Below are 18157 nucleotides of genomic sequence, written 5' to 3'. Positions count from 1 at the left end.
ATATATTATTATACATAATAGTGAAAACTCTATAATAAGAGAACTACAGGACAAAAAAGAAAATCCTATAATGTTAATCCCGAGTTCCTTCTTTAAGCAGTCATTGTTTTTTTTTTGGAGACAGAGTCTTGCTCTATCCCCCAGACTAGAGTGCACTGGTGGGATCTTGGCTCACTGCAACCTCCAGCTCCTGGGTTCGAGCAATTCTCCTGTCTCAGCCTCCTGGGATTACAGGTGCATGCCACAACACATGGCTAACTTTTTTCCATTTTTACTAGAGACGAGGTTTCGCTATGTTGACCAGGCTGGTCTTGAACTCTTGATCTCAGGTGATCCACCTGCCTTAGCCTCTCAAAGTGCTGGAATTATAGGCATGAGCCAACGTACCTGGATAAGCAATTGTTCTTACCAAACCCTTTGGATGAACAGAAAATTCAGTGATATGCCTGCAATATTCATTCTACCCACTCTACTCCCCAGCAGACCACCTAAAAGGACAACAGTGTACAAGGCAACCCAACTAATATATCAGGGTTTTACCATGTTGCCTAGGCTGGTCTTGAACTCCTGGTTCAAGCGATCATCCTTGGCCTCCTAAAGTGCTGAGATTATGCACATGAGCCACCATATCCAGCCCAGCTTCCTTTTCAAAATTCAATGGTATGTCCACAAACTGGCTGTTTTAACATCTAAATATACATCAGGCTGGGCATGGTGGCTCAGGCCTGGAATAATCCCAACAATTCGGGAGGCGGAGGTGGGCGGACCACCTGAGTTCAGGAGTTCGAGACCAGCTTGGCCAACATGGTGAAACGTCCTCTCAACTAAAAATACAAAAATTAGCCAAGTGTGGTGGCAAGCACCTTTAATTCCAGCTACTGGGGAGGCTGAGGCAGGAGAACTGCTTGAACCTGAGATGTGGAGGTTGCAACGTGGCAAGTTTGCGCCACTGCACTCCAGCCTGGGTGACGGAGTGAGACTCGATCTCGGAAAAACAATAAAATAAACTGTAGATCACTTTTATTTTCCACTGTTGTACAATTTTACATGTATGAATATTCTGTGGTATGGTTAAACAATCCTCCTTTGACAGACATGCATTTTATTTTTCCAGTGTTTTATTCTACAAATAAAATGAGAATGATTATTCCTGATTGTGTCTCTTAGCACACACAAGGTCTAATATATTTCAAGGATTGATAAGCAAACACTTTTATTCAAGGTAAATGGTTCATTCATGTTTACACTATTCTATTTATGGCAAATGACAATGGTTCATCTGCTATGGTGGTAAAATTTCCTCTTTAAAAGCCTGAGAAAAGTTTGTTTTAAGTTAATTTAAAGAAAAATTCGAAGTAGAAAAAAAAAGATAAAGGAAATTTTAAGTAAACAGTAGCATAAGTGGAATAACATCTAAACGTTCTTCCTTACAAATGCCAAGGTTCTGCAGTCTGACACAGAATTTCCATCAAGAAAATTTCCTTCAGTTTTCAACAGTGAAAACTGTTTGACTTATTTAATCGAATTAATAAAATCTCGTTATCATATGAGCTGTCTTTTAGATTGAGGTACATCCCAAAATAATACAGACGATAGGACTTAAAACTTACTGTCATACAAGTGTTCCATGTCTGCAACTTTAGCTGGTGTCAGCTTTTAAGCAAACAGGAGAGGAACAGGAACACGTGAACATTTATGTAGTCTAACCCTGTCATTCCAGGACCTTAATACAAAAGATTTAAGATTCTTTTTGACTTAATGACTTAGCATCTATCAATTGATGGATCATAGCTTTCTACATGAGTCAGTCAAAACATCAGGTAGTAGGATTAGTTTTGGAAACATTCTGCCTAGCATTGTAGATGTCATATATGAGAACAAAGGAAGCCACATTTCCAGATGCATTTATGCCACAGCACTTGTACTCTACTGAAGGAGATCCCTACAGAGAGATTTGCAGTTGCCAATATGAACCCACAGAATAATGCAATTCGTAAGTGACTTAAAGTATGAGTTACATGATTGTTTTTTTTTTTTTGGAGACGGAGTTTCGCTCTTGTTACCCAGGCTAGAGTGCAATGGTGCGATCTCGGCTCACCGCAACCTCCGCCTCCTGGGTTCAGGCAATTCTCCTGTCTCAGCCTCCTGAGTAGCTGGGATTACAGGCACGCGCCACCATGCCCAGCTAATTTTTTTGTATTTTTAGTAGAGACGGGGTTTCACCATGTTGACCAGGATGGTCTTGACCTCTTGATCTCGTGATCCACCCGCCTCAGCCTCCCAAAGTGCTGGGATTACAGGTGTGAGCCACCACATCTGGCCCATGATTGCTTTTTAAGTCAAATATCTAGAGCATGGAATATATTTCTACCTAGGAATTAACTTTCTATTAAGTCCATAATATGAGACCAAGAGTGCTGGTGAGTACCAAAATCTCAATACCCAAAAGCAGTAGGACAGGGAGAAGACATCTGCTGAGATGAAACAGATGAAAATCTCTTCCATGATGTTCAGTCTTGTTTTAGCTTTCACTCCAACCATTCGGCTACACCTGAAAGACCATCTTCCTATAATGCAAACCTGAAAGACCATCTTTCTATAATGCAAACCTGATGAGAGCTGCTGAAAACTGTTTAGTGCCTCAACATCACTTTTAAAGGTCGGTAACTCTGTGATACGTTCCTCTTTATCTTCTAGTCCATGATTTTCTCTCCATCCTCATCTCCCACCACCACCTTCCAGCTACACTATACCCAGATACACGAAATTTCTTGAGGTCCCCTGAGTATGCAGTGGTTTCTTTCACTGCTAACATTGTTTCCATACCCTTGGGACACCAATCCCTTGCCCCTCTTCATTTGGTTAACTCCTACATATCCTTTAGGCCTCCAAACCTGGATTAGTTTTCCTGCAGTGTCTTGACCTCTTTTAATATGTCAGATACTATGTTGTTAAAACTGTGTGGTTATTGTTTCCCCCATTTATATGTCAGCCCCTTAGAAGAACAAAAAAAAATTTTTTTTGAGACAGTCTTGCTCTGTCGCCCAGGATGGAATGCGATGGCACGATCTCGGGTCACTGCAACCTCCACCACCTGGCTTCAAGCGATTCTCCTGCCTCAGCCTCCCAAGTAGCTAGGACTATAGGTGCAGCCATCATTCCTGGCTAATTTTTATATTTTTGTAGAAACGGGGTTTCACCATGTTAGCCAGGCTGGTCTCGAACTCCTGACCTCAGGTGATCCGCCCTCCTCAGCCTCCCAAACTGCTAGGATTACAGGCATGAGCCAGAAAACCAATTTTCTAGTTATGTGCCCACGAACATTTTAAAAAAAAAAAAATCTGTTAAGTGAATGCATCACTTAATGATTTTGTGACAAGGCCAGACCTCACCTATCAATATTAATCATGAATTTCCTATAATTATGAATAAGTTACAAATTAGATAAACGTAAGGCAAATGATTAATGATTAGACTTTTCAGCTTTCTTTCTTCTTTGTTTTTATTTTTACATATTCAGATTGGGTTTCACTCTGTTGCCCAGGCTGAGTACAGTGGTAAAATCATAGCTCACTGTAACCTCAAAATCCTTGCCTCAAGTGATCCTCCCACCTCAGCCTCCTGAGCAGCCCATAATGCTGACTAATTTATTTTTATTTTTTGTAGAAATAGGGTCTCTATGTTGCCCAGGCTGGTCTTGAAATTCTGACCTCAAGTGATCCTCCCACCTAGGCCTCCCAAAGTGCTGGCGCTGGGATCCAGCTTCTTAATGATGTCTTTCTATCTCCTCTTGTAAAAGTTTTGGGCTTGGGGGCACACAAACCTATAAATCTCTTTCACTCTTTGAATTATCAGATCAAAATTAATTGGGTTTAAGCAGTGGCCTCAGGATAGACTTTAAGATAGATAGGATATTCTCAGCAGCAATAGTAAACATCTTTGTTACACTTGACGTTTTCCTTTAATTTCTCTCATCCTCCAAAAAAGGTAAAACTTCTATTATAAATACAACATAAACATCATTTCAATCAAAATCATTATATGCAACCACAGTCATTACCCAGAGATCTGCAGAATACACAGTGAATCTATACTTTTTATCTAAAATGATCAGAGTTACATACAATTTTATTTGAAGAAATTTGCATGTCTTGTGTACACTTGTTTAAAAAAAGGCAAAAGACAAATGAAAATCAACAAGGCAATGTATTCGGTATATAAAAATAGTACATTATTACTTCTCTTACTTAAAAAAAGAACTGTATCTCATACATATATTTATTCAACCTTGGATTTAACAGTAATAGAGACAAAAGTACTGTAAAATGTTTCTGAGTGTGTGACATGTAATATTTAAAAAATAATTTTTTTGAGACAGAGTTTCCCTCTGTCGCCCAGGCTGGAGTGTAATAGTGTGATCTCGGCTCACTGCAACCTCTGCCTCCCAGGCTCAAGTGACTCTCATGCTTCAGCCTCCCAAGTAGCTGGGAGGCATGTGCCACCACACTCGGCTAAAGTTTTGTATTTTCACTAGAGATGGGTTTCACCATGTTGGCCACTCTGGTCTAGAATTCCTGGCCTTAAGTGATCAGCCCATGTCAGCCTCCCAAAGTGCTGGGATTACAGATGTGAGCTACTGCACCCGGCCGTGATAACACAGTATTTTTAAAGTTATAGCTCCAAACCCTTAAAAAGCACTAAAATAGATTCTGAAAGTGATACATTAACAGAACATATTTTCCTGAATCATTCTCTTCTCAGAATATTCTAGGGTTTTTGTGAAATACAGTTGGGAATGAGACAGACATGTGGGGTGTGGAGTTTTGAGCTCTGCATCAGTGTTAAAATTAAATTAAGGCCACTTTCTGTGGGTATACATTCTAAGGGAAATTGGATTATTTTGTGAATTCTGTTAGGAAAAAAGAAATACATCTTAAGTCGTGACAACTGGAAAAGAAAAGATTTTACTCTCTCTGTGAAGGTGAAAATGAATTCTCTATATGCTAAGCCTTGAAAGGAGAGTAGAGATGTAATAACATTATTAGTCTTTACTGGTTTCTTCTTCTAACAGAGGCTGCACAGTTTAACAGAGACCATGAGGGTTTCAACTAAAAAGTATATTCAAGTCTTAATACAAAATATACCAATGTTTCTTTATCAGTAAAAATAACTATTAAAAATATGTACTGCACAGGGTCACTGTAAAGATAAAATAATCTAATGAAATGGGCTTTATGAACAGTCTTTATATCTTTAAATGCATATTTTGTTGCTATATAATTTGTAAGTCTGAAGTATGTTTGTTCTCCAGCTGAAGAAGAAAATAATTTAAATGGAATAATTTCATCTAGTTAATCAAACAGAAAAATAAAGAGCTCCAGTTAACTGAAACTCAGTTATCCTCTAACTGAAATTAAATTTTCATAGTAAATTAATTGGTACTTTTTTTTTTTTTAAGAGGGAGTCTTGCTCTGTCACCCAGGCTGGAGTGCAGTGGCTCAATCTCCGCTTGTTGCAACTTCCACCTCCCGGGTTCAAGCGATTCTCCTGCCTCAACCTCCTGAGTAGGTGTGATTACAGATGCCTGACACCGCACCCAGCTAATTTTTGTATTTTTAGTAGAGATGGAATTTCACCGTATTAGCCAGGTTGGTCTCGAACTTCTGACCTGGTGATCTACCTACCTCAGCCTCTCAAAGTGCTGGGATTATAGGCATGAGCCACTGTGCCTGGCCATAACTGGTACATTTTTATACAGAAGATCCCTAACTAAAAAAATTATACAGTGTGTTATGTGAACAGAAAATACATTAAGCTAAGAAAACCAAATAGACTAAAGAGGCACTAGAGGTGTCCAAATTTCTTGCAATAAGAATCTTCTATAATTATCTTAGAATTCAATATGCTATAACTCCATTTTTGCAGGATCTAATAGAAATTATAGCATAAGGACATATATAGCTTAAAGAAGGGTATTATTATTTACTGGTTTTATTTTTACTTTACAACACTATAAATTTGTGATACTGTTTTTAACCAAGGCTAAACTTATAACACTCCAAATCATTAGACAATTTTTCATCTAAAAGATAAAACATATCTGGGTAAAAGAACCATTCAAGGTTTTTATAAGTTTTCAATTTTAGTTATAAGCTAACACAGTAATCTCAAAACACAGAAATATAAGGTACAGAAATACATGGCAAGATTCCCCTAAAAAGACATGATGACAGCTTCAAAGTTCAGTTTATAGTATACTAATTAATTTACTGATAACTATATTTATTTTACAAAAATAAGTTACACAGATGGCCAGGGCAGGGAATAAGACATTTTAGTAGGTATTTCTCAAGGAGGCATTACCTCAATGAGACAATCAGATGTTCAGTTCAATTATGATACCATGCTATTATATTATTACACTGGCTTCCTTGGTTACCAGTGAGAAAGATTCTTGGGGGGAGTGGGGAGGTCACAAGATAGGAGGGGACCAAATACAACACTATTCTCTTCTCTACAACAGAAAAAATACCATCCTATCAAAGAAAATATACCTTTACATTTTCCTTTACTAGTAACAGAGTTGTATGACTCTACAGCTTTTTATCTCTACCAACTAACTGGCTCTTCTTTTAAACTTTTCTCCAATTTATGATTCTTACTGCCTGGGAATGAGCCATCCCCACTATATAGTTCACCCATGTAAACAATAACCACTCGTATGCCCAAAGCTATTAAAATACATACATATAGAACATTAAAATAAGTAAACGAATAAAGTGATAATGACAACACATTAAGCCAAGAAGTCAGGATTATCTCGTAAGGTGATTTTTTCCCTCATAGGTAAAGACTGACAAGAACTATTCTTCCGGTGATCAATTCTCTATGATCTTTTGACCTGTACTACTTCATAAGTCATAGGTTCTTAAAAAGTGAGAAAAAGCAAAGTAAATAGATAATGATAAAGGGCGTTAATTAACCCAAAAAGTAATTAACAAAGGAGTAAACTTCCATTAACTGTATAAATGCTTAAAAATCCAGAATTAGGCCAACTTTGAGGAGTAAACTGACAATCACTGAACAGATTCTGCCATGAGAAAGAAAAAGGTCACTGAACAGGTTTTGCCAAGGGAAAGGAAAAGTTTTCCTAGTTCTTTAAAAAGAGTTTTTGATAGAATTTATCCTTGGAATCTACTAAGGTATAAACAAACTAAAAATAACGATTCAATTTTCCATAAAGATAAACATTAAGACTTATTTGAAGTCTATCAAATACTGAATTGTTTGACTTCTAAAATAAAACAGAAGTAATCCATAAACCCAGCAATTATACTTCTAAGATTCTACCTGCAGAGGTTTCTACAAGCCCCAAAAGATGTATGTATCAGGTTACTATGAACTGAAAATAACCTAAAATCCACTAATAAATAGTTAAGTAACATACAGCATCTTAATACAATGGTTAATTTGAAGTATTTAGAACAATGTCAGTGATATGTATTTACTGATGTTGAAAGATGTCTCTTGGCTTCAACATTGCTTGAGAAACTGACATCTATTTGTCTAACAGGCACAGTGGGACAGGATTTAAGAAAAACTTCACACCTATAGCTACAAGATCATACAGGGAGATATAGAATAAATAATTGTGAATAAATGTTTCTAAGTGTAGAATTTGGGTGGATACTTTTTCTTTGTATTTTATATATTGCTTGTGTATGAGGGTGTGGGTATTTTTAAAAAGCATGTATCATTGAAAAACAAAAACACACATGGAGTTATTTAAGAAACATTGTTAGAGGCAAACTCAAGAGAAATGAACATAGTATAGTACCTTAAACGGTTGGTGTAGGTATCAACACAGGTCTTCATTTTGGCTAATAATGTACCAACAGAAGTTTGACATTCTGACTGTTCTTCTTCCTCTTCACCATTCTCTGTAGAAAGGGGCAACAATAGGGGTACCATGGCAGTACAAGAAGCAATGGCCCGGAGCAATTCCAGCAGCGCCCGATAGAGTGGCACATGTCTTGCCATGTCCAAAACTATAAGGAGGAGAGGAAGAAGCAGAAAATGAGAAAATGTGCAATATAAAAATAGGTCCATAGCAATGTAGCTTTTACCTAGATCTTATGATTACAGCTGACCTGGCCGGGCACAGTGGCTCATGCCTTTAATTCCAGTACTCTGGGAGGCCAAGGCAGGTGGATCACCTGAGGTCAGGAGTTTAAGACCAGTCTGACTGACATGGAGAAACCCCATCTGTACTAAAAATACAAAATAAGCCAAGTGTGGTGGCACATGCCTGTAATCCCAGCTACTCAGGAGGCTGAGACAGGAAAATACCTTGAACCCAGAAGGCGGATGTTGCAGTAAGCCATGATTGCACCACTGCACTCCAGCCTGGGCAACAAGAGCAAGACTCCCTCTTAAAAAAAAAAAAAAAAAAAAAAAAAAGTTGATCCTTGAACAAACAGGTTTGAACCGCACTAGTCCATTTATACTCAGATTTTCTGCCATCCCTGAGACAGCAAGACCAACCCCATCACTTCTACCTCCTTAGGCTACTCAACATGAAGACTCTGAGTATGAAGACTTTTATGATAATCCACTTAATGAAGAGTAAAAATATTCTCTATGATTTTTCTTGATATTTTCTTTTTCTTACCTTACAGTGTATAATACATACAACAATCAAAATATAAGTTAATTGACTGTGTGCTATCAATAAGGCTTCTGGGCAACAGTAGGCAATCAGGAGCTAAGTTCTGGAGGAGTCAGGAGTTATACTTGAGGCTGGACACAGTAATTCACACCCATAATCCCAGACCTTTGGGAGGCCAAGGTGGGAGGATCACTTGAGCCTGGGAGTTTGAGATCAGCCTGAGCAACACAGTGAAACCCCCATCTGCACAAAAAGACACAAAAAAATTAGCTGGCGTGGTTTCACACATCTGTAGACTCAGCAACAAGGAGGACTAGACTATGCCACTGCACTCCAGCCTGGGTGATAGACCAAGACTCTTCCTTTAAAAAAAAATAGTTATACTTGGATTTTCAAATATGTGGGGTGTGTTGGTACCCTTAATACCTGTATTGTTCAAGGGTCAACTTAACTGGTTAGTTGCTAAGGGGAAGAACGCAGCAGATACTTATGAAGCACCGATGGACCAATTATAATAATAGGCATTTTTAGAAACAAACAAACAAAAAAAGGAGCAAAGTATCAAGTTTAGGAGAAAACAAGAAATGTAACTAAATATCTAGTTATGTTACATGTAGAAATGATTAAATATCCCAGATAATATATTATGGCTGGAAATGTATTTATTAGTATGAGGTGGAAACGTTTTTAAAATTAAATCGAAATGAAGTTACATCTTTTGTAAAAAAAAAAAAAAAAAAAAAAAAAAAGAATGACAGAATTGCAGTTTATCCAAAGTCTATTTCAATAAATCAACTTTTTTTTTTTTTTAGTAAAAAAGAAAATGTTGCCTATGTTAACTTTCAATTACTAGCTACAAGTCAAATGAATTTTGTATTAGAATCACGTGCATCTAAGAGTGAATTCCTTACTCTAGGAACATACATTGCTTCTAAGGCTTTTATAAGTTGTTTTGTTGGTTTTTGTGTTGTATACCAACTGGAATTTACTTTTGTAAATAATGTGAGATAAGGATCTAACACTGTTTTTCCAAAGACAGTTACTGAATAGCATTCCATGAACATTTACTAGCAGGGTGCGGTCACTCAGGCCTGTAATTTCACCACTTTGGGAGGCTGAAGCTGATGGATCATCTGAGGTCAGCAGTTCAAGACCATCCTGGCCAAAATGGTGAAACCCTGTCTCTACTAAATACGAAAATTAGCTGGGTGTGGTGGTGCAGGCCTGTAATCCCAGCTACTTGGGAGACGGAGGCAGGAGAATTGCTTGAACCTAGGAGGCGAAAGTTGCAGTGAGCTGAGATGATACCACTGCACTCTGGCCTTGGTGACAGAGAGAGACTGTCTCAAAAATAAACCAGCAGAAAAACTATTTACTGAAAACTTGTTGCTGGATAGGCTAGGAATAAGCAGTAAAGAAAACAAATAAAAATCTCTACTATTACTTATCTAACATTCTAGGCGAAGGACAAATGAGTAACAATTTTTTCACAAGCTGGTACATATTCTGAATGCTATACAGAAAATTAAAGCAGGGGAGGAGAACTGTGGGCGTCCAACTAGAGGTAGGAATTGCCCCAGTGTCACAGAGCTATATGGGGATTGAGTTGTAACAGGATGAGGCATCACCTAGCATCCTGTACTTTCTATGGCAACTGATAGAAAAGAGATTTCTACAACTGATGTAAAAGATAGACTATCAGAGCTTAATGACAGTGAGGCTATTTGGAGTGACGTTCAACGTGACAGAAGAGAAGGTCACTTTACACCTTCCAGTGATGATGCAGAGGACAAGGCTGTATGACTGCCACTCTTTCCTTGTTTTCACATATACTTGGGTATGTTTAAAGCCCGTTTTCCAACCCATGAACAATGTCACATCTACTTACTATAATTTTATAGTATTATGGGACAGTATGCTGCTCAGGAAAATTCAAATTATATCCCAAAGTTACTAATCGATAGGCATAAAACACAATGTCAGTTCTTGGAAGGACATGGAAAAGCTAGACTTACAGGTACAGGTAAAAGTGCAAATAGGCATAACCAATTGGCATTATCTATTAAAATTTTAAATGCCTATATTCTATGACTCAATCATACCACTTGTTACTGTCTACCCTATAAAGAAATATTAAACACAATAGCGTTTTCCATACTGAAAGCTGGAAATGATCTAACAATAATAATACCATAATCAAACAATAACATTCACAGCAATACAATAATAGTGGGAGACTTCAACACCCAACTCACACAGTACTACACAGATCATCAGGACAGAAAATTAACAAAGAAAACACTGGACTTAAATTGGACTTTACAGTCAGACTTAAAAGATGTAGGACAGTCAACTCAACAACTACAGTATATACTTTCTTTTTTTTTTTTTTTTTTTTTTTTGAGAGGGAGTTTCGCTCTTGTTACCCAGGCTGGAGTGCAATGGCGCGATCTCGGCTCACCGCAACCTCCGCCTCCTGGGTTCAGGCAATTCTCCTGCCTCAGCCTCCCTAGTAGCTGGGACTACAGGCACGTGCCACCATGCCCAGCTAATTTTTGTATTTTTAGTAGAGACGGGGTTTCACCATATTGACCGGGATGGTCTCGATCTCTTGACCTCGTGATCCACCCGCCTCGGCCTCCCAAAGTGCTGGGATTACAGGCGTGAGCCACCGCGCCCAGCCAGTATATACTTTCTTTCCACCAACACAGGAAACATTCTTCTAGACAGATCACATGTTAGGCCACAAAAGGAGTCTTAACAAATTTTAAAAAGTCAAAATCGCATCAAATCTCTTCTCAGACCACAGAGGAATAAAGTTAGAAAATACCAACAGAAACGTCAGAAACAGTACAAACACATGGAAATTAAACAGCATGATCCTGAATGACCACTGAGTCAACAAAGAAATGAAGGCAAATTTAAAACAATTTTGAAATGAATGAAAATGAAACACAACATCAGAAAACCTGTAAGATATAGCAAAAGCAGTGCAGAGAGAGAGAAATGTATAGTCTTAAAAGCCTGCATCAGAAAAGCAGAGAGGTAACAAATTAACAACCTTACATGTACCTCAAGGAACTAGAGAAACAAGAACAAACCAAGTCCAAAGTTAGAATAAAAGAAATAACACAGAACTAAATGAAAATAAAGTGTCCTCCCCCCCTAAAATACAGAAAGTGTCAACAAACTGAAAAGTTGGTTTTTGAAAAGATAAACAAAACTGATCAACTATTAACTAGACTACCCAAGAAGAGAGAAGATCCAAATAAACTTAAGCAGAAATGAAAAAGGAATACAACTGATAGTACAGAAATACAAAAGACCAGGGAGTATTATGACCAATTATACACTCACAACCTAGAGGAGGAAATGGGTAAATACCTGGAAACATACAGCCTCCTGAGAGTGAACCAGAAAGAAAGTGAACTTCTGAACAAACTAATAACAAGTAGTAAGATTCAATCATAATATCTCCCCTTCACCACTGCAAAAAAAAAGCCCAGGACCACATGAATTCACAGCTAAATTCTAGCAAATATAAAAAGAACATACTAATACAAGTCTTCCAGAAAATATTTTTTAAAACTGAGGAGGACATAATTCTCCCAGTTCATTTTATGATGCTAGTATTATGCTGATACTCAAACCAGACAAAGATATAACAAAAGAAGTAAACTATAGACCAATATCCCTAATAAAGACAGACACAAAAATCGAAAACCAAAAGCAAGCAAATAAAATCCAACAGCACATCAAAAAGATAATACAATGACAGGGCATGGTGGTTCACACCTGTAATTCCAACATTTTGTGAGGCTGAGATAGGAGGATCACTTCAGACCAAGAGATCAAGACAAGTGAGGTCAACAGAGCAAGAACCTGTCTTACAAATTTTTTTTCTCCAATTAGCCAGATGTGATGGCAAAAACCTGTATTCCCAGCTACTTGGGAGGCTGAGGTGGAAGGAATGCTTGAGTCTAGGAGTTTGAGGCTAAAGTGGGCTATAATCATACTGCTGAACTACAGCCTGGGCAACACAGCAAGACCTCATCCCTTAAAAATAAACAGGTCGGCCGGGCGCGGTGGCTCAAGCCTGTAATCCCAGCACTTTGGGAGGTCGAGGCGGGTGGATCACGAGGTCAAGAGATCGAGACCATCCTGGTCAACATAGTGAAACCCCGTCTCTACTAAAAACAAAAAATTAGCTGGGCATGGTGGCGCGTGCCTGTAATCCCAGCTACTCAGGAGGCTGAGGCAGGAGAATTGCCTGAGCCCAGGAGGCGGAGGTTGCGATGAGCCGAGATCGTGCCATTGCACTCCAGCCTGGGTAACGAGCGAAACTCCATCTCAAAAAAAAATAAAAATAAAAATAAACAGGCGGACTGTGATGGCTCATTCTTATAACTCCAGCACTTTTGGAGGCCAAGGTGGGAGGATAACCTGAGGTCAGGAGTTTGAGACCAGCCTGGCCAATATGGTGAAATCCCATCTCTATGAAAAATACAAAAATTAGTCACGTGTGGTGGCGCAGGGTCTGTAGTCCCAGCTACTTGTGGGGGCTGAGGCAAGAGAATTGCTTGAACCCAAGAAGCAGAGGTTGCAGTAAGCCAAGATCACACCACTGCATTGCAGTCTGGGCGACAGAGCAAGACATCATCTCAAAATAAACAAAAACAAATAAATGGCTAGGCACTGTAGCTCACACCTGTAATCCCAGAACTTTGGGAGGCCAAGGTGGGTGAACTGCTTGAGGCCAGGAGTTCAAGACCAGCCTAAGCAACACAGCAGAACTGTCTCTACCCAAAATACAAAAATTAGCCAGTCTCATAAGCTGATCTGAAAATACATAAATAAAACACTTTTTAAAAATAAACAAATAAAACGAGAATATGATCAAGTATGATTTATGCCAGGAATGCAAGGATGGTTCAACATACCCAAATCCATAAATGTGATATATCACATCAACAGAATAAAGGGCAAAAACTCTATGATCATCTCAATAAATGCAGAAAAAGCATGATATAAAATTGATAAAAATCCCCAATAAACTGAGCATAGAAGGAACACACAACATAATAAAGGCCATATATGAAAAACTCATAGCTAACACCACACTTGATGGGGAAAAGCTGAAAGCATTTTCTCTAAGAACTGGAACAAGAAAATGGTTCTCACTTTTACCACTCTTTTTTTTTTTTTTTTTTTTTTTTTGAGACGGAGTTTTGCTCTTGTTACCCAGGCTGGAGTGCAATGGCGCGATCTCGGCTCACCGCAACCTCCGCCTCCTGGGTTCAGGCAATTCTCCTGCCTCAGCCTCGTAAGTAGCTGGGATTACAGGCACACGCCACCACGCCCAGCTAGTTTTTTGTATTTTTAGTAGAGACGGGGTTTCACTATGTTGACCAGGATGGTCTCGATCTCTCGACCTCGTGATCCACCCGCCTCGGCCTCCCAAAGTGCTGGGATTACAGGCTTGAGCCACTGAGCCCGGCTCACTTTTACCACTCTTATTCAACATTGTACTAGACATCCTTGCCAGAGCAATCAGGCAAGGAAAAAAAAAAAAAAGGCATTCAAACTGGAAAAACAGGAAGTCAACTTTTTCCCTGTTTGCTGATTATATGATGTAGAAAATCTTAAAGATTCCACCAAAAGAAACCTCTTGAATTTGATAAATGAATTTAGTAGTTTCAGGATACAAAATTAATATACAAAAACCTTAATGTTTCTAAACATCAATAATGATCTAGTCAAGGATTAAATCAAAAAAGCAATCTCACTTATAATACCTAAAGAAAAAAAAAAAAAAAAAAAAAGACCTGGTGTGGTGGCTCATGCCTGAAATCATGGTACTTTGAGAGATCCAGGCTAGAAAACTGCTCAAGTCCAAGGGTTCAAGACCAGCCTGAATAACACAGTGAGACCTTATCTCTACAAAAACCAAAAAGGAAATTAGGTGTGCTGGTTCATGCCTGTAGTCCCAGCTACATGGGAGGCTGAGGCAGGAGAATTGCTTGCATTGTGCATTTGTCAAAATCTACAAAACTGCTCACAACGTAATGAGCAAACTCATATACCATTATTGGTTCATCAATTGTGTGTACTACATTAATGCAAAATGTGAATAATAAGGAAACTGTAAGTAGGAACTTCATATATGGAAACTCTGTACTATTTGCTCAATTTTGTGTAAACCTAAAAATATTTAATAGCAATTTAGATACAACTATACAAGAATACAATTTAAGATATGTTGATGTTTTAAAAATTAAATTGTTATGAAGGTATCAACAACAAGCAAAACCACAAAATGAAAATCATCTTCTTCATGACATGAATAATGAGACAATCTAGCATGCTAAAATTCAATAAGGAAGAGAAGGGGAAAAAAGATACCATAAATTTGCAAGCACACATATAATTGATAATTCCAATTTTTAAAATCTAGCTTTATATACATATCTGATTAATGCATTGTTTCTTCAATATAAACACAAAAGATAATCCCAGAAACTTTAAAACAACTTTTAGTTCAAAAAAAAGAAAAAAAAAAACAACCTTGAAAATAATTTACAATGGTAAAAAAACACAAGTAAACTATTTCAAATTTCATAATTAATATGAATTAGAAAGCACATCATTAAGGGCCAGGCAGGGTGGCTCACACCTATAATACCAGCTATTTGAGAGGCAGGCTGAGGTGGGCAGATCATTTGAGGTCAGAAGTTCGAGACCAGCCTGGCCTACCTGGTGAGACCCCACCTCTACTAAAAACACAAAAATTAACCGGGCATGGTGACACATGCCTGTAGTCCCAACTACTCAGGAGGTTGAGGCAGGAGAGTACCTTGAGCCTGGGAGGTGGGGGGTTGCAGTAAACCAAGATCATGCCACTGTACTCCAGCCTGGCTAACAGAGCTAGACTCTATCTCAAAAATAAATAAATAAAAAAAATAAAAAAGCAAAAAATAGCATGTCACTCGCAAGTCAATTTATAAAGCATGAGGTGTTATATTTTAAAAAGTTAACTTGGGTGCAAGTGGCTTATATATGTGACCCCACTGACTCAGGAGGCTGAGACAAGAGGGTTGCTTGAGGCTAGGCGTTTTGAAACTAACCTGGGCAACATAGTGAGAACCCATTTCTACAAAAAAATTTAAAAACTTAGCTTGGCATGGTGGCAGGTGCCTGTAGTCCCACCTAATCAGGAGGAGGTTTAAGCCTAAGAGTTGAAGGCTAAAGTGACCTATGAGAACACTACTGCACTCCAGCCTGGGTGACAGAGAAGACTATGACTTAAGAAGAAGAAAGAGAAAAAAATATGGTTAAATTCTATTCACATGTAAGTATAAGAGTATAGAGAACAGACAGCTCTTTTGAAATAAATGAAACATGCTGTTTCCTTTCATTTTACTGATATCTATTTTATTCTATTGAGTTGGCATTAGAAGAGGCCAACTGGGAGTCTTACATTATGGAAACAGAAGAAGATATTCTCTTCATTTCAAGGAGTATGAAGGCAAAAGCTAGGGAAACAAGGTATAATAAGCATTGGCCAACAAGACTGGGAATAGTCCAAACATATGAGAGATAAAACTGTGTTTTTATTTTACAAAAGTCTTTAACATTTCAAAAAGAACTTTGAATTCCATTACTGTACTTTAAAAAAAATCTCAAGATATCAAGTTTCTTCATTTTAAACTAAAAATATTAAGTTTTATATTTCTGTATTTTTCTTGACAATCATTATAATGTTTCATAAGAATGCTTATCTTTTCTTCTTTTTTTCCTAAAAGAGACAGAGGAGAATGCTTGTCTTTAAGTTAAATTCTATGAGCTATTAACGCATATGACAATCTGTGCTTATGTCTGGAACCTGGCATGTGTTATTTATATCTGATTTTAGATTATTAGTGTTATTTTTGTTTAAAAGATTTTGAACACCCACCAAGAGGAGAATTTGGAAAACTAATGGAGAGCTAGCTGATTTATGCTCTTCTTTTAAGACATGCACTTTTATTATAAATTAATGTGGCTCAAGCCTGTAATCCCAGCACTTTGGGAGGCTGAGGCGGGTGGATCACAAGGTCAGGAGATCGAGACCATCCTGGTCAACACGGTGAAACCCCGTCTCTACTAAAAATACAAAAAATTAGCTGGGCATTGTGGCGTGTGCCTGTAATCCCAGCTACTCAGGAGGCTGAGGCAGGAGAATTGCCTGAACCCAGGAGGCGGAGGTTGCGGTGAGCCGAGATCGCGCCATTGCACTCCAGCCTGGGTAACAAGAGCGAAACTCCCTCTCAAAAAAAAAAAATAAATAAATAAAAATAAAAATAAAAATAAATAAAGAAATTAATGTGTACCGGTGGTCAGCAAACAACAATAAGAACGAATAAAGATAATAAACCCTTAATAAAAACCTCCCTGTTAAAGCACAAAACAACATATGAACTATTTCAATCTTGAATTCTTTAATTCTATTTTTGCCATGAAGAGCTTCATCAGAAAACCCTTAGGTGTCTTTAAATTTAGCTCCTTTACACACACTTCATTGTTATTGCAGGATTCAATGTGCTGCCTGCCTGACAAAGAACAGAGGCACAACGTGCTATTATGCAACGTTGTGTCTCCAAATGCAGCCTGCATCTCCTTTACTCAGCAAGCATCAAGTGCACATTTAATCAGTGTTACAGCTTACAACCAGGAAAGTAAAGTCACTATCCTTCCAATCCTCAAATGGGCCTATTTGCTGAATTATGCATAGCATGAAGACTATCTTGGAATTATCATCAACAGCTACAGATGCAGGTGTCTGATATTACTATACTTAGGCTAATAAATAATTTTTTTCATTTTTATAGTAGTAACTAATAGTAGGTAGAGGAATAAAATCCTAACTTTCTACATTTGGAACTACAACATTTCAATGGGGAAAAGCATCTTTAAATGGCTGAAAAGAAACAGAACAGTGTAAAGGTTCATCAGACAGAAAATTCAAGAAAAATAACCATAAACATTAGCATTTTGGAGGAAATACGTGATTCAGTATATATAAAAACCTAAAAATACTAAAACAAAAATAGAACCTATTTACAGTGTGACTTATTACTTGCAGAGGCTAGCAATTTACACCAAACAGTTACAGTGAAATTTACCACGGATTACTAACAGAGAAGATCCATCCCTTCAGGGTATACTGAAAACATTTGTCATCTTTGATATGAAGCTTGTCCAGGTTTTGTTAGGAAGCCCTCCATGAAGAGAAAAAATTCATTCATCACTACTGTGGACTAAAGCAACATATCCAGTAACACTTTATTCTTGATACAATGTAGGGTAAGGAGCACTTCTCTTTTAATTATTTTAAAACTCTGACATTTAATAACTCCATTATTTTAAGCTAAAACATGTGATGTGTTTAATCTGTGGAAATTAAGAAGAGATAAACTCAGCTAGTAGTTGCTTTTTCAAAATGTTAGTAAA

At 37.8% G+C, this 18157-nt stretch overlaps 1 protein-coding gene across 11 annotated transcripts in view; it reads right to left on the bottom strand.

Moving 5' to 3' along the window:
• Positions 1 to 18157, bottom strand: part of BIRC6 (baculoviral IAP repeat containing 6) — a 267531-nt gene that overhangs the window by 40164 nt on the left and 209210 nt on the right. For all 11 annotated transcript variants that reach the window (XR_012516772.1, XM_039475342.2, XM_039475325.2 and 8 more), the window contains one exon: positions 7838 to 8048. Coding sequence is in view for 10 of the 11 variants with exons in the window: in XM_039475342.2 (XP_039331276.2) it covers positions 7838 to 8048 (211 nt within the window). In the remaining variant the exon portion in view is untranslated. The remainder of the gene's footprint in view (positions 1 to 7837; positions 8049 to 18157) is intronic.

Source organism: Saimiri boliviensis, chromosome 1 (assembly GCF_048565385.1).
Source record: "Saimiri boliviensis isolate mSaiBol1 chromosome 1, mSaiBol1.pri, whole genome shotgun sequence".
Taxonomy (NCBI): Eukaryota; Metazoa; Chordata; class Mammalia; order Primates; family Cebidae; genus Saimiri; species Saimiri boliviensis.
Note: the sequence above shows the minus strand (reverse complement) of the source record. Positions and strands in the feature narration are given on the sequence as shown.